At 42.4% G+C, this 22,382-nt stretch overlaps 1 protein-coding gene across 7 annotated transcripts in view; it reads right to left on the reverse strand.

Annotated features, from left to right (window-relative positions):
- The window catches only part of ZNF554 (zinc finger protein 554), a 73,864-nt gene that overhangs the window by 26,585 nt on the left and 24,897 nt on the right, over positions 1 to 22,382 (reverse strand). For 2 of the 7 annotated variants that reach the window (XM_084795216.1, XM_084795226.1), the window contains exons 2-4: positions 9,431 to 9,557; positions 9,165 to 9,225; positions 7,031 to 8,664 (exon numbers count right to left, since the gene is read on the reverse strand). In XM_084795216.1, the coding sequence (XP_084651342.1) occupies positions 7,359 to 8,664; positions 9,165 to 9,225; positions 9,431 to 9,557 (1,494 nt within the window). In that variant the 3' untranslated portion in view covers positions 7,031 to 7,358. Of the gene's footprint in view, positions 1 to 7,030; positions 8,665 to 9,164; positions 9,226 to 9,430; positions 9,558 to 10,099; positions 10,920 to 18,589; positions 18,699 to 22,382 lie in introns of those variants that run through there. The other 5 variants (XM_084795228.1, XM_084795227.1, XM_084795220.1 and 2 more) reach the window with 5 other exon arrangements.

Here is a 22,382-nt window from a genome sequence, read left to right on the forward strand (position 1 = left end):
TTATAATGTAGAAAAATGAAGATGCCACATTAATCCTTTTGTCTTCTGTCACTTGCAGGTGAAGAAAATCCCCAGTATATTGTGGAATTGAAGGGATATTTATCCCTTTGTGAAGGGACACTGAATATTGTCTCTCATTGTCATTTATAGTTTTTTGTTTTGTTTTGTTTTGGTTCGGTTTGGTTTTTTGAGACAGGGTTTCTCTGTGTAGCCTTGGCTGTCCTGGACTCACTTTGTAGACCAGGCTGGCCTCAAACTCACAGCGATCCGCCTGCCTCTGCCTCCCGAGTGCTGGGATTAAAGGTGAGCGCCACCACCATGCCCGGCTTTGTTTTCTTTTTCAAGACATGATTTTTCTATGTAACTGAGCCCTAGCTTTCCATATTCTCTTTGGACTCATAGACAGCCACCTGCTTCTGCCTTCCAGGAGCTGGGATTAAAGGCGTGTGCGACCACACCAGGCTTCTCATTGTCATTTTAAACACAGTACTCTTGATGAGAGTGAAGACAACAGAGATTTGCTTGAGAAGAGATGAGTCTAGATACAGCTGCCATTTACTACTTTGTGGGTTTTTCTTTCTTCCACCTTGCTCCACCCTTCTTCTTTTTCCATTTCAAACCCCTTACACTAGATAGGAGAGACAAAAAGGGTAGAGCAGAAAGGGGGTGACCTTACCATTAGACTGCTTCCTGATGATTCAAGGTATCAAGTTCCCTGGGAGTGAGTTAGATCTTTGCTGTCAGAATACTTAGTTTCTTATTCTCGGGTCTTTGTGATGACCAAGATCAACCGACAGTATCCAGCCACTAACCAGCAACCCAAAACATGTCTCAGGGCCCTAGGTACTATATACCTTCTGAAAAGTCCCCAGAGTTCCGAACATCATACAATTACAGAAACTATCTTCCTCTGCCAAAATCACGCCTCTCCTGAAGCATGAGGCAAATCACAGTCACCTGCTCTAAAGCAGTCCTATATCCCCACACCTGGGATTAAAACAAAAACATGGCCCCATAATATTTCCATTTTAAATATTTTTATTTAAATAGACATTTAATATCTTAAAGAACTAGAATAACAAAATTCTCACTACATTTTTTTCTTTTCTGTTTCAAGCCATTAATTATAGTGTGTGTAGCAAGAAATTAGAAACAAGAGACATTTTCATGGAAATAAGCACTTTTGGATCAGTGGCCAAGGTTTTCAGGAGAGCTTTCCTACTCATTTCTAATCTTTATCGGTTTTGATGGTATCCACAACTTTTCATTTCCTTGGAATTGTCCCCAACACAAAACATCTGTGGACTTCCATTCTTATGTTAACATATCCTTATAACATATAGTCTGATTTAATTCCAGTTTTTTGTAACTCAGTACTTCTCAGCTGCTGTTGTTCCTTTCTCATTAACATTAAGGAAATTTAAAGTTAACAGACTACTATTTAGTCTGTCCCTGGGGGGGGGTCTTTATTTTTGTTTTATAAGCATTTAAGATGTGCTTAGATCGTTCTACAACTGCTTATCCTATAGGACTGTGTGGTATACCTGTAATGTGTTTTATATTATAATAAACAAATAATTCCTTCCTTTTACTGGAGATAAATGAGGAGGCATTGCCAGTCTTCATCTGGACAGGTAATAGCCATTTTTCCCCATAAATGTGTAATTACAAAAATCTTCCTTTACATAACTTATATTGATCACTGAAACTCAGAGCATGTATCATTGGAATTTTGTACAAACTTTAGCTTTCCAAATTTTGCAATATGAAATACATCCATCTGCCAGACTTCATTTCTTTTAGTACCCCTTGTGCTACTTTCAGTGGGCAATGGAGTTTGGTTATACAAAGATCAAATAGGACATTTTCTTATAACTTCCTTGGCTTGTTAGCGGGTAATAGAAACTTTTTTTTTAAAGCCTTTATTATTAACATGGTGTTTTCATAAAATTTTGAGGCTTCTACCACTTTTTCTATTAATAACTGGTCAATTTCTTCATTTCCTTGCACCAGTGGACCTGACAACCTTTTATAAGACTGAATATGGGTGGGGCATAATGGATAGTTTCTATTTCAGATTGCCCATTGCAGTTGTGTGAATAACAAGTTTAATTCTGAATTATCAGGAATAAGTTCAATAGTTTCTATATGCAAAACAACTCTTTCTGCATATTGAGAGTCAATAATTATATTAAGAGATTCAGGAAAATCTAATGTCTTAAGAATTGCATACAGCTCAGAGTTTTGAACCAAAGCATACGGGCTTTAAATTACTTTGTCCATTTTGTCTGATTTATAGCCTACCATTCCTAACTTATTTGCATTCATATAGAATGTGGGTGTTTCTGGAATTGGCATTCCCTTTACAATAAGTGAAAGATCCAATTCTTTACAAAAAAAAAAACCTTTTAGGATGTTTGTTGTTAATTTATCCCTAATAGCTGCTACAAACTCTGCCAATCTTATTGATTACCCATAATGACATACTCGCAGTATTAGTATTACTATGATTTCTGCTGGGTCTGTTCCTGACAAGTGATGCAGTCTTACTCTACCTTTTATGATTAAGTCAGAAAAATTTTAATGTAAGTCTTAAATTTTTTACTTTGTGTGCTAAGAAATCCATTCAATAATACTATCTGTCATTTGCATAATGAGCCCAGTGGGACAATGAGATGAAGGCAAAATAACGAAAATTAAGTTTGGTATCTATGTGGTCCACATATGCATCTCACAGTCTCTGTTCTACCAGAGCGCTCTCTCTCTCTCTCTCTCTCTCTCTCTCTCTCTCTCTCTCTCTCTTTCTCTCTCTCTCCTTCAGCTGTTAACCATCTTGGTTTAAGTCTGAATCTCCTTGAAACATTTGAAACAAATGACTTAACCTTCGTTAGTTAATCTGATGGTGGCTGGTAGCCAATTAATATTTGAAAATCAAAAAGTTTGCAGCTGAACTCTTCTGATCTGTATTTTTGTGGCTGAATTTTTTGTTAATTTATTTTATAACCCCCAAAAGTTAACAGGATGTCCTCTCTGTATTTTTTTTTTTCAGGAGCAGTCTCTAACCCCCAGCATAGCAAAATTCTTTTGTGTTACCTTAAACATTTTCTCTAAGATATCTGCTCCAGAATCAGCCAAAAAATATCATCTATGTAATAATAAATAATGGATTGTGGATATTGTCTATGAATTATTTCTTGAGGTTGTTGCACAAAATATTGACATAGAGTTGGACTATTTAATGTTCTTTGTGGAAGAACTTTCCCCTGAAGCCCATTTACTGGAACACGTTTATTATAAGTAGGTATTGTGGAAGCAAACTTTTCCCTATCCTGCTCATGCAAGGGGATAGTAAAAAGCAATCTTTTATATCATTACTATCTTAGGCTATGCCTTAGCTAAATAAAGAAAGTAAAGGAATTCTAGGCTGTGATGGATCTATTGGTTGAATTATTCTATTCACTGCTCTTAAATCAGTTAACATTCTCCATTTTTTATAACAAGCATAGGGGAATTCAATGTGTTGGTAAACTCTTCTATATGTCCAGCCTCCAGTTGCTCTTGTACCAACTGCTGAAGTGCCTATAATTTATTATTCATTAAGGGCCATTACTCTACCCATGCAGGTTTGTCAGTCAACCATTTAGAGGGTAGGGTCATTGGTACTTCAGTAATGTTCTCCCTCTTTTATACATTTGAAAACTCAATCCCTAGGATGTTTGGACAATTGGCATAGCCTGGGGTTATTTTACATACCATACATCAGTACCTTCCCCAGGAGAATCCACTAGCTCACCTCTAATTTCATCATGGGCTATCTCTGGGATTTCAGGAATATTAATCTGAGTACCCACTGTTGTAAAAGTTCCCTTCCCCCATATATTTATGGATATTTCAGTCACATAAGGCTTTAACTTTCTTTTTGACCTTCCAGTCCCAGTTCCTCCCATACAATTAACCCATCTTACACTTTATTTTATCTGAGATAACCTTCCAATTCCTAGAAACTGGGAATAAACCTTTTTACATGGCCATTCTGAATTCCACGTTTTTTGTGAAATGACAGTGATCATTATTTGACAGTAATCAAATGATAACGGATCAGCTCCTGAATCCATCAAACCTTGTATTTCAATACCATTTATTTGTAGTTTTAGTTTTGGCCTCTGATCATTTACAACTGTTTTTCAGAACTTCCAAACCCTCCTGTTCTACTGGAGCAGCTTTGCTTTTGATGTAGGGAAACAGTAGCAGCAGAGCAATCCAGTCACCTGTGTTCATTTGCGTCTCTCTCTCTCTCTCTCTCTCTCTCTCTCTCTCTCTCTCTCTCTCTCTCTCTCTCACACACACACACACACACACACAGATCATAATTTTAATTTCTCCTTTGAAATCTTCACCTGTAATTCCTGGATGTACAACGAATCCTTGGGAAGTCAGCCCACTTTTCCTAAGATCATCCCTACTATCCAATTGGACAATACATTCTAGCAGATATTTTATGACATTTAGTTTTTGGGAGAGAGTAAGATGTTTATCTATGGCCAAGTCTAGAGAGGTATTGCCTACAGTATCCTGCATTGGATCTGTCATACTTATTTGAGGTTTTTCTGCCTGCTTGTTAGTTCCTTGATGACAAGAAACAAATGGCTTGTGCTTTTTGCTGTAGGGCCTTTAGCCAAGCCCCCAAAGCTGTTTCCTGATGGTAAGATCTTGTCTTGGATCTCTTTTGGATTTACACTCACTGATCCAATGGCAACCCTCGAAACATCACCTTCATACTTTTGGAATAATTCCTTCTGGTATATATTCAGAAAAAACATTTCCCTCAGAGATACTTTGTTTTCTTCTGTCTCTCTGTCTCTGTCTCTGTCTCTGTCTCTCTCTCTCCCTCTCTCTTCGAGACAGGGTGTCTCTGTGTAGCCTTGGCTGTCCTGGACTCACTTTGCAGACCAGACTGGCCCATTCTCTTGCACAGTGATCAGACCTTAGTCTCTTTGTAGTCCCTTTTCCAGTGTTTATTGCTTTCCAAGTGCTTTGCCCTCCACCACTTTTTTTCCAGTTGCCCTGCCAATTCTGTAACCCTTTCAGAAAAGAGCTGAGTTAACCATTTTTTCTCCCATGTCTGCCATTTTTCCTCAGGTCCCTCCATGTCCAGCCACAATTTTTCCAACTGCTCAGTCATTCTCTAATTCTTTTTTTTTTTTGAAACAGAATATAGAAAGAGAAAAAAAAAAGATCACAGAAAATTCCCTCTGGGAATAAACCAGGAAATATCTCAGAAGTGTAAACACAATAAATGTTTTGCTTACATCTTGAAACAAATATACATTCTTTCAAATTAAATTTCCCATCCTGCCTAGCCCCATGTGTAGCTGGGCCACTTATAGCCAACACTTGCTACTTTACCGGTTCTTTTTTCCACCCTTCTCCACCCTTTTTCTTCTTCCCTTTCAACCTTGTAACACTAGATAGGAGAGGACAAAAAGGATAAAGAGGAAAGGAAGCAACATTATCATTAGACTACTTACTGTTGATTAGGGATGTTAAGTCCCTTGGGGGCAAGGTCGATCTTTGCCATTGGGATATCTAATGTCTTCTTGTTTCTCTGTGAGTGACTACTTAACAAACAATGGCCAACAGCAACCAATATCATCCAACCACTAACCAGCCACTAACACCATCTCTCAGGGCCCTGGAATTTCTATACCCTCTGAAAAGTCCCCAGAATTCCAAATGTCACACAATTGCAGACACTATCTGCCTCTGCTAAAGCATAAGGCAACTCCTACTTACCTGCTGTGATGACGCGCCATGTAGTCACATCTAAGATTAAAACAAAAACATAGTCCCATAGTATTCCTGTTTTTAAAAGAAACCTAAATCACAAAATGCTCACTACATCCAGATCATATTAGAAGATATCCATAAAGGGAGATATGGTTGGTTAGTTTAGGTGTTTTGTTTTGTTTGGATATTTTTGGGTTTTGTTTCTTTGTTGTTTTGAAGTTTTTGAGACAGGTTCTTGCTACACAGTTATGCCATCCTGAAACTCACTGTGTGGTCCAAGCTGGCCTGAAACCCAGAAAAATCCATCTGTCTCTATCTCCCAAGTGCTGGGATTACAGGCATGCAAACACTACACCCAGCTGTTAAAAAAAAAACCAACCCTATCTTTGAATAATAGAATGAAAAGAAAATATAAGATTTAAACAGGAAACATCATTGTTTAGTTTCTTATATTCTCAATAATTTGATTATTTTCTTTGATTTCTGAATTTCATCTTTTTCTTTTGTTTTGTTTTTTCAAGACAGAGTCTCTCTGTGTAGCTTTGGCTGTCCTGGACTCACTTTGTAGACTAGGCTGGGCTCGAACTCACAGCGATCGCCTGCCTCTGTCTCCTGAGTGCTGGGATTACAGGCGTGCGCCACCACGCCCGGCTCTGAATTTCATCTTTAATAAATTTTACCTGTATGTACATACCTGTGTTATGTTGTACATTTGCCAGTCAGAAGACAACTTACAGTTATCTTTCCCCTAGTTTCTCTAGAAGAGTTCTAGAGATCAAACCCATGTGGCCAAGTTTAGCAAGTACCTTCAACCGGTGAGTGAACTCACTGGCCCTTATTTAGGTTTCAAAAAGATTTATGTATGTGCTGTCAGGTGTAGTAATGAGAGAAAAATGAGCATGAGCAATGTGAGTCTCCACATTACACACATGCTCAGCACATCAGATTTAGCAGCAACCATCTTTACCCACTGAGGTAATTCTCTGGTATTTATTTGTGTTTCTGAGGAAGTGCTAAGAACATGTACTAATTCCTCAGAATGAACTAACATAACCAATAAAAAGGATATTAGTATAAAATCATTTTCATCTGCAAATAAGGTTTATTATTCATGTTATTCTGTGTTCCTCTATCCTTGGATGATAACCTGTAAACAAGACAATATTTTAATGATGAAATGGATCTACTAATCTTACATGAGCCCCCGGGAGATGGCTCAGTGGGAAAAATGTGCTTGCTGTGCAAGGCTTTACGGCCATTTATTAGATTCAAAGTGTTTCTCAGAGTAGGAATTCATGCATGGCTCTGTAACATGCAGAGGCATTATCACAATGATCAATCACATTCTTAGTATGAGTCCTCTGATGTGTTTGAAGATGACACTGATGTGCCAAAGCTTACTCCATCAATTACATTCATAGGGTTTCTCTCCAGTTTAAAAAAAAATTGTGATTATGAAGACTACTCTGACATGCAAAGGGTTGAGCACATTGACTATACTCAAGAGTTTCTTTCCAGTATGATTTCTTTCGATGTATTTGAAGGTGGCATGCTTTGTCACACTGATTATGTTAATTACGTTTCTCAACATTATGATGTTTTTCATGATTTCGAATACTACTACGACTTGCAAAGGCTTTACCACATTGATTACATTCATAGGGTTTCTCTCCGCTATGACTTCTTTCATGTATTTGAAGACTAAAGCGACGTGTAAAGGCTTTACCACACTGATTACATGCATAAGGTTTTTCTCCAGTGTGAGTTCGCTCATGCCTCTGAAGACTAATGCAATGTAGAAAGGCTTTTCCACATCGATTACATTCATAGGGTTTCTCTCCAGTGTGACTTCTTTCATGTATATAAAGGTCACTACGACGTGCAAAGGCTTTACCACATTGATTGCATTCATAGGGTTTTTCTCCAGTGTGAGTTCTTTCATGTTTCTGAAGACTACTGCGACATGCAAAGGCTTTACCACATTCATTACAATCATAGGGTTTCTCTCCTGTATGAGTTCTTTTGTGTATTAGAAGGTTACTACGACATGCAAATGCTTTTCTACACTCATTGCAGACATAGGGTTTCTCTCCTGTGTGAGTTCTTTTGTGTACTTGAAGAGAACTGTGACTTGGAAAGGCTTTACCACAGTGCTCACATTCATAGGGTTTTTCTCCAGTATGACTTCTTTCATGTATATGAAGGTTACAGCAATATGCAAAGGCTTTACCACAATGAGTGCATTCATATGGTTTCTGAAGGGTATGATGTTCTTTATGATTTTGAAGACTTCTATAACGGGCAAAGGCTTTACCACATTGACTACATACATGGAGTTTCTCTCCGGTGTGACTTCTTTCATGTTTATGAAGAACGCTGCTATATGCAAAAGCTTTACCACACTTATTGCAGTCATAGGGTTTTTCTCCTGTGTGAGTTCTTTTGTGTCTTTGAAAATTACTGCGACATGCAAATGCCTTACCACATTCATTACAAACGTAGGGTTTCTCTCCTGTATGAATTCTTTTATGTGTTTGGAGATTACTGTGACATGAAAATGTTTTCCCACATTCATTGCAATAATAGTGTTTCTTTCCTTTATGACGTCTTTTGTGTATTTGAAGAGAACTGTGACTTGGAAAGGATTTACAACAGTGATTACATTCATGAGGTTTTTCTCTAGTGTGATTTTTTTCATGTCCTCGAAGACTGGGGAAATTTGAAAAGATTTGACTCCATTGATTACGTTCATGGAGTTCCTCTTCAGAGTGGATTCTTTCACATAGTTGAAGAAAACTGTTTGATGCAAAGCTACATTGCTTCTTTCTATATCTCTTACGTTCACAAAGCTTGTATCCAGAGTGACTGATGTTATATCTGTTCAAGGAGGAATAACAAATAAAAGATTTTCACACTGCACTTACGTAGGTTAAATTTTTGTTCCCCACAGATATGTGCTGTAGGGAGTAAGGCTTCTCCATGAGAACAACCCTCTTGCCTCCCATAAAATGTTCCTCTCGCTGAACTTTGGGAAGTCATTAAGTATGTGAGTAACACTAGCTTTACTATGGACAATTTGCTTAAAGCCATGCTTATTTACACTGCTGCTTTTCTTTAAAATTCAGGGCCCATTAAAATTTCATCAGCGGGAGCTGGAGAGATGACTCAGAGGTTAAGAGCACTGACTGCTCTTTCAGAGGTCCTGAGTTCAATTCCCAGCAACCACATGGTGGCTCACAACCATCTATAATGAGATCTGATGCCCTCTTCTGGCCTGCAGGTGTACATGCAGATAGAGCACTGTATACATAATAAATAAATCTTTAAAAAAATTTTTAATCAGTGATGCATTTGTATCAGCTGCACATGAAATTTACCTTCCATGTCTTCTAGGGCTCTGACAGTGTTCCTCAATATTCTGGTCTTCCAATTTGTAACCTAAAATATAGTACCAGAAAATTTACACTATATTATTGGATACGATTCAAATTTAAAGTTAGTATCTCTGAGATACTAATATGAGAACCATGTCTGGTTATTCACCACATTCTCCCTCCTTCACAACAGAAATCACGTAAGTGCACCATTAGCCAGCATATGCTGGTCACCTGGCTTAGACAACGAGTGACAACTAATACCTTACCTACAGCAGTGAGGTTCCAATAGGTCTCCAGCATCACATCTTTGTAGAGACTCTTCTGGGAAGGATCCAGCAAAGCCCACTCTTCCCGAGAGAAGTTCACATGCACATCCTCATAGGTCACTGCATCCTGAAGTATCCCATATAGGTGTATAATAGAAATAGTGAGATGTAATGATTGTAAATGTATACCTCATTGTGAATACATTTATAAAAATTTGGGTGTTTCACTCATTTATTCCATGTCACAGACTTTCAAATGCAGTCACCCAGTCATGTTAGAAGGAAACAGAAAAAGAGGATCACACCTCCCATTTCTGGACCCGCTGAATCCCACATGGCATTGCCAGAGACACAGTGACAGACAGATAATACAGAGAGACACTCAAACACTTGAGAATATATTAGCAAAACTGTATCAAAATCCCTAACTTCTAAAAAGGACGGACAAGATGGATGTGGTGATTCACAACTTTAATCCCAGACTCAGGAGGCAGAGACAGGTGAATTTCTGTGATTTGTAGTTTATGTAGTAATTTCCATGACAGTCAGAGCTACATAGTGAGACCCTGTCTGAAGGAGAGATAAACCTGCTTTTGTTATGACCCCAAGTGTGGGATCAGAACGGTCTTGTGAGAACAGGTGAGGTTAATCTACTAGGAGACAAACCACCTCTTGCGGGAGCTTCATTGTTGCCAGCTGAAAAGATCCGTGAATGGACTCTGGGAGGAGATATACAAATGAGCTCAAAACAGGAGGCGGGGCCTTTGGAGACTTGGGATATTTTTGGCTGTTCATTGCTCCACTTCAAGATGCTCCTAGAGAGAACCGCTCGAGGGACGGCTTCGGGGCTCCGGCTCCTGCTAAGGTTCTGGGTTCTGGTTACTCCAGACTCCAGCAGAAGAAATCTGGCTAATTACATCAAGAGAATCATCCCTCGGAACTGATATCCTTACAGTTTTGTTATTGTATTCTTTAATCCTCTTTTCCTATTGTTTTGGTTACTTGGGTTATAAAGGGACATATGCTTGGTTAATAAGTTCTTAATAAAATATATTGGTTAAGAAAATTGAGCCTACATCTGTCTCAAAAAACAAACAAACAAACAAAAAGGATAGAAAGAACTTAGGGGCTCACTTGAAATTCTTCCAGAGAGTTAAACACTCACCACATTTCAACACTAGTCTATCAGAAAACTTAAGTGCCCTGGTTTAATACATAAGGGAAATATAATATTCTAATACAGGAATGCATTTTTAATAATGACTGACAGATCAAAGAGTTCTAAAAAATATTAACAAATAAATGATCCAAAATAAAAATTAAAAAGTGTAAGGGAGAAAGATGTGTCAACAGTTAAGATCACATGTTGCAGAAGACCTTGATCAATCCCCAGCACTCACTTGGAGGCTCACAACCATCCAGGTTAAGAGACTCCAATGCTCTCTTCTGGCTTCAGTAAACACTAGGCACACAATCCTTCTCCCCCCCCCCCCTCTCTCTCTCTCTCTCTCTCTCTCTCTCTCTCTCTCTCTCTTTCTCTCTCCTCTTTCCCCTTCTCTCTCAAAAACATACACAAAGGTAGGGAGAATGTTAAACACCTACAATCCAATGACTCTGAAGACTCAGTAGTGATGTCATGAACGAATGCCATTATGCTGAAGGAAATAATAACCTCTGCGAAAATTTAAATCAAGATAAGAGTAAAGCTCAGCACAAGAGTAAATGCTTGACATGTATGAAAACCTAATTCCATCAGCCAAAAAATAAAAAAATAAAAATAAAAAAACATAAAGTCAGAAAAATAACACAGCAAGGAAAAGCAGTTGTTACTGTTTCCTCTTACATTTTTTAAGGACAGAGTCTGTAATGGTGGTGTTGTGGCTGCAGGCTACTCAGGTTGAACCACCAGAAAACATAAGAAGATGAAGTGTTGTGAGGGTATAAACATGAAAGCCCAGCCCCAGAGACCAACTTCCTCCAGAAGGAATCCTCCTCCTAAAGATTCCATAAGCACCCGCATTAAAGCCACAAAAACGAGACAAGTGCTGAGTGATATCATCCTACCTGGGAGATTTTTCACTCAACCCATCCCATTTCAACGATGTGCTCTCAGTTACCCCATATGCTAAACATATTTAGTTGAACTTGAAAGATTCCCATATTATAGAACAGTCCCAACACCGTTCCAATGCCCAAAGTTTCTTCATAAACTCAAGGCAAGATATTAACCGTGACATCCTGCAAAACAAACAAGCAAACAAAACCCAAATCATATTTTCATAACACACAATGGCACAGAATACACATCTCCTTTCCAATGAATTAAGAAAAGATTCGGGCTGGAGAGATGGCTCAGAGGGTAAGAGCACTGACTGCTTTTCCAAAGGTCATGAGTTCAATTCTCAGCAACCACATATTGGCTCACAACCATCTATAATGAAATCTGTATACATAATAAATAAATCTTAAAAAAAAAATAAAGAGAGAACGAAAAGATTGGACCAGGGAAAAACTGTAACTTTACTGGGCAAGAGCCAAGTCTTGCAGCTCTGTGTCAGACACTTGGGATTTCAGTTTTGTAGGGCGTAGATGCCTCATCCTCTCTGACACTTCTCATCTTTCATGGCTTCGTAAAACAGGGCAAATGCCACCTGACTTCCTGGTTACTATAAATACATGGCATAAACCAAATGTCAACAACCATAAAGTTCCTGGTGTCACTGAGCCCTAAGGGGATTACTCCACCAATACTAAGATGTCAGATTGTCATGCTGTGCATTTGCTTTGCTTTGCTTTTGACACACTGCTTTACCTGATGTCTTTACTGGCTTCCCCAGAAAAATGAAGAATTCTCTTAGCCATGGACCTCCACCAAATAGTCAGGTATGAAAGGAAGCTGCTAATGCTCCACAACGCTTAGACTTCAAAGACTCAATGTGAATTTGCATCAGCCTAGACAGTCAACCCTGGGGAAGCACACCAACCAAGAGAACCAAAAGAATAGATTTCTGATTGCTAGACAAGCTGCTGCCAGTGAGTGGCTATGACAAATGGAGGCTGCCAGTACGGGTTACACTGGATCTTAATGCCTCATTTCGTGCTCTTGCCCTTAATAGTAATCTCCATGCCTGCTTCTCCCTGAAACACTCAGGATTCCTGTTCCACCTGTTAGACCCATTCTTGTGTCTGCCCAAGCATGCCCTATGAACTTGAATTTTATTTGCAATTTTTCAGTTGCTCTCACATAAACAAGCTATAGACAAAAGAACATTTTAACATTGTTTCCTTTTCAATTATTTTAGATTTTTTTTTTTTTTTGTATTCTGTATGCCATAGCCCTTGAACTATGAGTATTGGATATAAGAGCGGATTTTGGAGGTGGGGAAGAAAAGAGTTTATTTCACTCAAAGCTTCATGTAACTGTTCATCATCAAAAACAGTGAGGGCAGAAACTCCAGCAGGGCAGGAACCTGGAGGCAGAAGCTGATGCAGGGGCCGTGGAGGGCGCTGTGTACTGGCTTGCTCAGACTGCTTCCTTATAGAACCCAGGACCACTAGTCCCTGGTGATATAACTCACAGTGGGCTGGACCCTGACCAAGTATTACTATAAGAAAATGCCCCCCCCCACCTTTTATTCTTTGTGAATTTCACATTATGCATCCCAGTCCAGTCCTACTCATCTTTCTGTCCCTTTGCATTGGCCTTTTGCCCTCGCAACCCCCCCCCCCGAAACCACAAATCTCATTGTAGAAGCTGTGGTGTACCCACAGGGTGCCCCGGAGTACATCCTTTTGCCTATACATCATTACTTGCAAGCGTTCATGGCAACAAGTCATAGGTCTGGTTTGAGTCTTCCGGCTTCTACTGCAGTACCAATACTGGATCCTCACCAGGGCCACTCTCACACACCACGTTGTTGTTCCGGGTCATGGAGATCCTGCAGCTTTGGATCTTCGGGAACAGCCCCTGCGGGCATCAGGTTATTGTGTAGTTTAAGTTCTGATTTCCTGTCTAAATGTTGTATAAGCTCTGCTCCCCAATTGTCCCCCTATGTCAATAAAGCAGCTTACAGTCAACTGATGAGCAGGCAAAGAGAACAGGGCTGGACTTCCTGCCAGCTAGGAAGGAATTAGTAGAGAAAGCAGGGGATTCAGCCATGGGTAGAGGTCCAAGGAAGACCAGAGGGAAGGAGCTGGAGCTGGGGAAAGCTACAAAGTGCAGGTATTGCTGGGATGCTTGCTGGGAGTGAGACAAAATAACATAGGTTAAGAATAGGCACAAACTGCTCAAGACTGTGTTGTGAAGCTTGATTTTAAACAAATATAAAAGAGTCTCAGTTATTTGTGTGATAGCCAGGTTAAGAAATAAAGAGAAACAAATACTGTTTTATAAGAATAACGTTAATTACTGGCATACTAAATAGGGGCAGAATTTATAGTAATCTGGCAAGAAGTTATGTAGAAAACAAGATTACAGAGCAGTTTTTTTAGATCTGCTCATTAAGAGAGGAGCCACAGTCTCTAAGACAGGAGCTCACAGATTCCTAATTAGCGAAGAGATTCACCATAAACCACACTGATGAAAGACATGTAATAATTCCTTTGTACTAGAGGACTGACATAGAATTATTCAATCAGCTAATGCTAATCAGGTACTCCCTCCCCATTGCACCTTCTTATTCCAACATATTAATGAGTTTGAAACAAAGTGTTTTAAAGAGAGCATGAGAGGAAGGAATTTGTCAAAAAACAAAAACAAAAACAAAAACCCATACATGTGTCTTTTCCATCAAATACTATTAAGTTCATTTTGGGAACAAGAAATTCATCTTTTATTTAGTTTTTAATTTATGTGCATTGGTGTGAGGGTGTCAGATCTTGGAGTTACAGACAGTTGTGAGCTGCCATGTAGGTGCTGGGAATTGAACCTGGGTCCTTTGGAAGAGCAGGCAGTGCTCTTAACCACTGAGCCATCTCTCCAGCCCCAGAACAAGAAATTCAAATCCTATTAATCTTCCCACTCAGTAAAACCTTTGTTTACTCAAATATTCACTTCTCTTTTGTAGGACTTTCATGACCTGGGACATTTAAGGAGACTCTTTTCTCCTTAAAGCACTGCCTTTCTTCTGCTTTGTCCGTCATTTCTTAAGCAGCAATTCTTTCCAGAGTACCCAACCAACAATGTTGAAGCCAGACACCAGCCAAAGGATAAGGGATACAGCCACCACTTTTCTTAGAATAAAACACAAGAGCACCTTCTGTCTAGAACAGGAACAGAATCTCTCAATCAAGAGTAATGCTTGCCTCCTCCAGACACTACAATTGGAGTGGTAGTCTCTTTCTTGGCCACCTTGAACATACGTCTAACATTCCCACACACAAAACTCTTCAATGATAATTTAACACCTGCTTCCTGCCACATACGCTACCTGATCCACCTGCTCAACACAGTGTATTTCTGGGAAAGCACAGCGGCTCAGATACTCAGATACACATCAGCACATTAGACACAGTAGACTCACACGTTAGCCCAGGAGGAAAACTCTGGAAAGGACCACCATGCTACTCCTCACTGATGCTCCCATTGCAAGGCCTATCCAGAGAATCTCTCTGGCAAGGGATACCCTGCTATACAGGCCTCACTAGAGAGCAACTATCCTGAACTATGATCAGAGACCAAATGTGTCACGAAACACAGGTCTTCACAGCTCTGCCCTCCGTCCATGAGCACGCAGAGCCACCAGATTGGACACCTGCATTTAAGTGGAAATTCTTCCAGCTTCCAAACGTATTCCTCCTAGGTGTAGGTTCTCCAGTGTGCACAGCCTATTACACACTCAACGACCAGTGCAGCCAACCCTTTGCCCTCCAGACCCGGGAAGTCCTGCAGCCAACCTTAGGTCAAATTCACATAGGAGCAACAATTAAGGCAGAAGGCGACACGAATTCGAAAAGAAAGAGGGTATGTGGAGGACAAAAGGAGAGGAAAAGGGACAGGCTAAGTGGTAATTATGATCTCAAAAAATATGTTTAAAGCACTGAAACAGGCTCTATGGCCCCGTGTGCGCAGGGGACTAACAATTTATATTTAAGCACACCAAGGATAACTCAAACTTTTTCTCTCAGGCTCTATGTGTTCAGCCAGAAAAACCAACAGCTCAGGTAGGCAGAGCCAAACCAATGTGTCCAGCTCTTCCGTTCTGGTTGAACTAGTGTAACTACAGTAGTTTGGTTTCTAGAAGGAAATCCATTTCCTTATCCACATTCTTGTTTGCTCTGCTCCGTGGACCCTAAAAACAGTATTTATCAATCAATTAAAATTGATTGCCTAAGTTATCACTGATAAACCCATCTGCAGGAAAAACTGGAAAACTTTGTCCCTACTACGTCCCTTTCTCTGACTACAAGACTTCGCAAGTGGACAGTGGACTCCGATTCTTACACAGGGTCCCCAGTATTTGTAACTCCCCAAGAAAAGGCCTGGGCTCTACCAGAACACTCATTCCTCTGTCTCTCTCTTTTTCTTTTCGCTGACCTGAATATACCTGCGTTCCAAGCACTGGGCAGAAGAGCCAGTTTTAGGTGTTCAAAGCAATTCTCAGTGATATAGTGCAAGGCAAGTGTGGCATTTTATGGTGCATGGTTTTGTGTCAACTTGACACAGAGTGAAGTCTTCTGAGAGGAGGGAACCTCAAGTCAGGAGATGTATGAGACTGGTTTTTGGGCAGGCCTCTAAGGCATTTTTAAAATCAGTGATTAGGGGCTGGAGAGATGGCTCAGAGGTTAAGAGCACTGCTTGCTCTTCCAAAGGTCCTGAGTTCAATTCCCAGCAACCACATGGTGGCTCACAACCATCTGTAATGAGATCTGGTGCCCTCTTCTGGTGTGCAGGTGTACATGCAGGCGAAACACTGTATACTTAAATAAATAAATCTTTAAAAAAAATAAAAATAAAAAAAAATAAAATCAGTGATTAATGGTGAAGGCCCAGCCTATTGTGAATGGTGCCCTCCCTGGAATGGTGACCCTGGGTTCTATAAGAAATCAGGCTGAGCAGACCATAGGGACCAAACCAGTAAGCAGTACCCTCTACAGCCTCTGCATCAGCTCCTACCTCCAGGTCTCTGCACTGGTTGAGTTCCTGTCCTGACTTCCTTCCACGCTGAACAGTGCTTCGGAAGTATAAGACAAATAAACCCTTCCCTCCCCAACTAGTCCTTTGGTCATGGTGTTTCATCACAGCCAACAGAAACCCTAACTAAGACACCCGCGTAACGCATTACTCTAAAAATAAATAAGTGAAAAACTTCTTTTTTAAAAAAAAAAGATTTATTTATTACATTTACAGTGCACATCAGATCATACTATAGATGGTTGTGAGCCACCATGTGGTTGCTGGGAATTGAACTCAGGACCTCTGGAAGAGCAGGCAGTGCTTTTAAGCGCTGAGCCATCTCTCCAGCCCCGAAAAACTTCTTGAAAATTGAATGAATTTCCTAATAGCTGAGAAACATTGCGGAACAGGAGCAAATAATGATCAGAGCAGTGATCAATGCCCAAAAATAAAGATTTAAAAGTGAACAGTGTGGTGGTTTGAATGAAAGTGACCCCTATGGCCCATATGTCTGAATTCTTGGGCATCAGGGTGAGGCACTGCTTGAGAAGGATTAGGAGGTGAGGCCTTGTTGGAGTAGGTGTGGTCATAGGAGAAGTGTGTGATTAGGGGCATGATTTGAGTTACAAGAGTCTAAGCCAGGCCCACTGGCTTTCTCTCTTCCTGTTGCCTGTGGATCTAGACAAAGAACTCTCAGCCACCTCTCCAACAACATGTCTGCCTGCTCGCTGCCATGCTCCTGGCCATGAGAATGGACTGGACCTCTAAAACTGTAATCAAGTCCAAACAAATGTTTTCCTTTATAGGATTTGCCATGGTCATGGTATCTCTTTACAATAGAACACTGCCTAAGACAAAAGGTGGCACCAGGAAGCAGAGTATTTATCTGACAGGCCAGACCATAATGCTTCTTGGCAGAAGGTGGACACAAACCTCTAACTTCGTAATTGAAATAATCAAAGAACTCAGTCAAAGGAGAGAGATTCTAAGAGACAGGAAGCCTCAATATTATTCAGTACAGAGTTTGAGCTATAGTTCAACAAAACTAGGCAGTGCTGTCACACACCTTTAATCTCAGCACTTGGGAGGAAGAGGCAGGAGGATCTCCCTGAATTCAAGGCCAGTCTGGTCTACAGAGATAGGTCCAGGACAGCCAGGCTACACAGAGAAAGCCTGTCTCCAAAACCAAGAAGCCCAACAATTTAGGCTATGAACAACAGAAAATTGATGACAAAAGTCATTATGAATGGGGAAAAAAAAAAAGGCCAACACAGATCGAACAAACAACACACACAGTGACATCATCTGATTAAGAACTTTCCATACTCCTGCAATAAAGACTGTGCTGTTTGGGAAAGGATAAAGAAAAAAGAACATGGGAAAAGACTTAAAAATAAAAGCACAATTAATATTGGGTCAATTTTGACACTTGAGGCCAGGAAACCCAGGAAGTGTGTCTTTTTTTTCTTTTTTTTATTAATTTATTCTTGTTACATCTCAATGGTTATCCCATCCCTTGTATCCTCCCATTCTTCCCTCCCTCCCATTTTCCCCTTATTCCCCTCCCCTATGACTGTGCCTGAGGGGGACCTCCTCCCCCTGTATATGCTCATAGGGTATCAAGTCTCTTCTTGGTAAGGAAGTGTGTCTTACTAACACACTGGACCCCCGCGGCATCCACAGGCAAATGTGTCAGTGCCAGCACAGAATTAACTGCACACGGATCCTGCACCTGAGTGTCCAGTGCCCAGTGCAGAACTCCTAGAAGACACTGGAGAAGCCAGGGCTCTGCGAGGCAGCACATCGCGAGCCCTGAAGAATAATGTAAACCTTTTCCAGGCACCAGCCCCTGGGTCCCGTGCTGTGCGCAGGCGCAGACAGGGGAATAAAATAATACATCAGAGGTCCCGCTTTCGCTGGGGAGGTGCAGGGAGCTCAGTGAACAAACGGAATGACACCCGGCGCCGCCGGCTCCCGCACCCCGGAACGAACCCCACGGGCGCCCCCGCGGCTCCTCCCCGCGTGGGGACGGCGGCCCCGCTCACCATGGCGCGGATCCCGAGCTCGCCCCGCTCTCCTCACAGCTCCCGGCAGCGGGTCACGGCGAAGTGTACCGGACTAGGAGAATTTCATTCAGACACAGCCAAGCCAGCCCCTCGGCGGACCGGAAGTGCCCGCCTCCATTCTGATTGACAGTCCTGTTCGAGGTCCTGATTGGCGTAGTGAGATCTGAGTGACAGGAACAGCTCCCTTAGGGACAGAGTGCTGTGAAGTGTCACCGCACAGCGGTTCGCAGCAGCCCTGCTTTCTACTCCAGGCACAGAGTTGTCAGACCTGCAGAGACTGGCATTGCGGTAGAACTTGCGCCCGGACCTCAAAGTCGTCCCTGCACTCCGTAGATAACTTCTCTTTAGACTAGTGTCTATAGACACACGCAGAGCATGACTCAACGTGCACTGTGTGATCCCCCTGCCTCACAAACGAAAGGATGCTGAACACATCCAGGTCAAATCTAAGGCGCCTGATTGACATGCACCAGGCGTCAGCAATTGCAGTGAGGCACACCTAGGACTGCTCACAGCTCTCCCAGCTGCACACTGTTAGCCAAACATGAACACTCTCCCAGCCTGCTGTGGTGGCGCTGGTCTATCATGCCGGCGTTTGGGAGGTGGGGAGGGAGGGCGTCAAAAGTTTACACCAGCTTGGTCTGAGAAGGGAAACATTAACATGTTCTCAAAAGCCCCAGCTTGGCTCTGAACAGGAGAAGCTGAGGCCCAGGCAGTGGCAGAGGAATGGCAAATCCAGGTAGGCACCCTGGGATGGAGGCAGGAGGCAGGAGACTCACCTGAATGGCATACAGGAGATGGGTTCGGTTTAAAGCCACCACAGCGCCATGCTCCTAAGCCTTTTCCTGTGACATAGGCAAAGGGGATCAGAGATTCACGGTCATCCTGGTCTACACAGTGCTACGCGAGACACTGACTCAAAAAAAGAGGTGGGGGGGGGAGGAAGGGAACTAAAAGGGGAGGGAAGGGAAGGAGGTGATTTGAGAGGGGAGAGGAGGCCCACCTACAGCGAGACACACCCTCACACTCTGCATCCAAGTCAAAACCCCACACTCAGTGGCTGCCGATGGCTGAATCAGGGAAGTGCCTGAGAGGTCCCCTGCCCGGCCACCAGCACTCTGACTGTTCTGTGACTCACAGAGTCGGTACCTCCATCTGCTGCCGCAACTCTGTCACCTGGCTGTACAGGGCCTTCTCCTCAGATATGGCTGAGCCTACCTGCTGCGCCTTCACAGCCTCCCTCTGCACAGATCCTTGGACAGATCTGTGATCTGGTGTGTGTGTGGGGGGGGAGGGCGGGAAGTGTGTGGCGGAGGACAGGAAGGGCCTCTATGAGTGGCCACTCTGAGCCAGGCAGAAACCAGGGACCTCTGTACCTTTCCTGGGCAGCCTGGTACAGGGTCACTGATATGGTCCAGAAGCTGAGCTGACCTCAAACTCGAATTTGTACGCACCAGGGCTGAAAACATTCCTCACATATTTAAATGTTTGGAGGGCGGGGGGGGGGGGCAGAATCAAAAGAAAGATGTAGAGGAATTTAAATTCAGAACATGGCTGCCCTGGCAAGAGATGACAGCCAAAGGCCTTCTAGGTCTGTGTGATTTGGCTGGAATACAGACATGCCTTTCCTGAAGGGAGGCAGAGGCAAGCAGATCTCTGAGTTCAAGGCCAGCCTGATATAGAGCAAGTTTCAGGCAAAGAAAAGCTTAGGTCCAGGCGTGGTGGTGCCTGCCTTCAGCCCCAGCACCTAAGAAAGAGAGGCATGCAGACACCCGAGGTGTAGTCAGTTCAGTTGAACAGTTGAGAGGCAGGGCAGTGGAATTGAGTTTGTGGTGTAAGACCCCCTCCCCTGTGCACCCGCCATAGCAAGCATAGCAGCAGTAACGCTATCTTGCAAGGCAAGACTAGAATAATAGGTTCCCGGGATAAGATGAGGCCTGGGGCCCAGAGGAGAAAGATAAAAGCAGGCTGAGATAACAAAAACAGTTGTCCTTGTCAAACAAGATATTTATGGTCGGCCACCTGGCCCAGAGAACGGGTAAACTCCCCTGTTCCTAGAGCCCATCTGATAACCGGGCCATAACCTCGCCTCATTTAAATTTACCAATCAGAGCCCTGTAACTATGCTTCTCGCTTCTGTACCTGTGCTTCCCGCTAAAATCCCTATAAAGGCCCCCGAAAGGCCCGCTCGGCGCGCCAGCCTCTCCAGAGCCCGGGTACCCGTCCCCCTGCAATAAAGCCTCTTGCGTGTTGCAACCGAAACCTTGGTCTCGCTGGTTCTTGGTGGGGGTCTCCACGTTAAGACCACCGTGCCGGGGGTCTTACAGTGGCAGGTCAGTTCGTAGGATCCAGAGGCAGTTTTACTGGGAGAATTTTACAGAGACGGGTTGAAGAGAGAGCAAACTAGACACAGGTGAAGACAGAGCAGAGCAGATAATGAGAAGGAGCCGGAAGATTAGAATGGGCGGCTAGCGTTAGTTTGAGGCCAAGCAGAGCAATTCAGTCAGAGGCCTAGAGAGAAGCCAGATCGACTCAGTCAGCTGGGGGAGGCGTTTGAGCTAGAACGGCTGAGTTGAGGCAGCCGGAGTTCAGAAGAGCTAGAAAAGGTGAGTTTATTCAGCAAAAGTCTCAGAGGCTGAGGACATTCTAGGCCTAGATTAGACTGTATGTGGTTAGAAGCTTCTAGGACTAGGCTTAGGCAAGCAGACGAAGGCAGTAAGCCTCAGAGACAATGATTACGTCAGGGGAATAGTAGATACTTTCAAAGAAAACTCTCTTTTGTGACCCTTGAAGAGATTCCAAATCACAGTGTGACATTTATCAACAAAGTTTTATCCTTACATGGCCCCGTCTGCTTATAGCAAACAGGAACTACACACTCTGTAGCCTTTGGGGCAATAAATACTGTTTTTATTTTATTTTATTTTTATTCTTCATAAAACACACACACACACACACACACACACACACACACACACACCATCCTGCCTCCCCTGATCTTAGGACATGTGTTGGCACCTCTCAGGAAAAAAACTAGGCTCTGGGGCTGGAGAGATGGCTGAGCAGTTAAGAGCACTGACTGATGTTCCAGAGGTCCTAAGTTCAAATCTCAGCACCCACATGGTGGCTCACAACCATCTATAATGTGATCTGATACATACTGTATACATAATAAATAAGTATTTTTTAAAAACTAAACACATTAAAAAAAAAAACTAGGCTCTGGAGCTGTCTCACCATGCTCAGAACCCATAAACCTAACTTGGGATTTTTACCTTATTTTATGGGATGCTCAAGATTGACCTGTGGCCACCACATACTGACGTGCACACAAAAGGCACACACAAAAAGATAAAGTTGGAGACTAGTAAGAAGGCTCAGGGCTAAAGACAGTTGCTGCCAAGTCTGTCTCTCTACATGAGTTCAATCCTCCGGACCCACCTGGTTGGTGTGTACTCACTGCAACAAAAACAAATGTAAGGAATCTGAAAAAATTTAAAGGTACAGATGTGAAACTTGGGTCCAAATCCTGGCTTATGATCCATGTATTGACTGTGCGACCTTGTGTGAGTGACATCACCTCCCTGCGCTTGTTACTCCCAATGGGGACAGTCAGGGAGAGCAGAAAGGGCTGGACATCTGTTACCATGGAGACAATAGCCAGCTGGAGCATCCACACCCGGAGAGGCTCTAGCTGAGATTTTTCTTCCTTTTCTGTGACTCAGTTTCCCATGTGATAAATGGGCTGAACTCACAAGACCTTGCTGGCTGT

The sequence above is a fragment of the Acomys minous genome (assembly GCF_964271855.1).
Source record: "Acomys minous genome assembly, chromosome: 9".
In the NCBI taxonomy this organism is placed as follows: Eukaryota; Metazoa; Chordata; class Mammalia; order Rodentia; family Muridae; genus Acomys; species Acomys minous.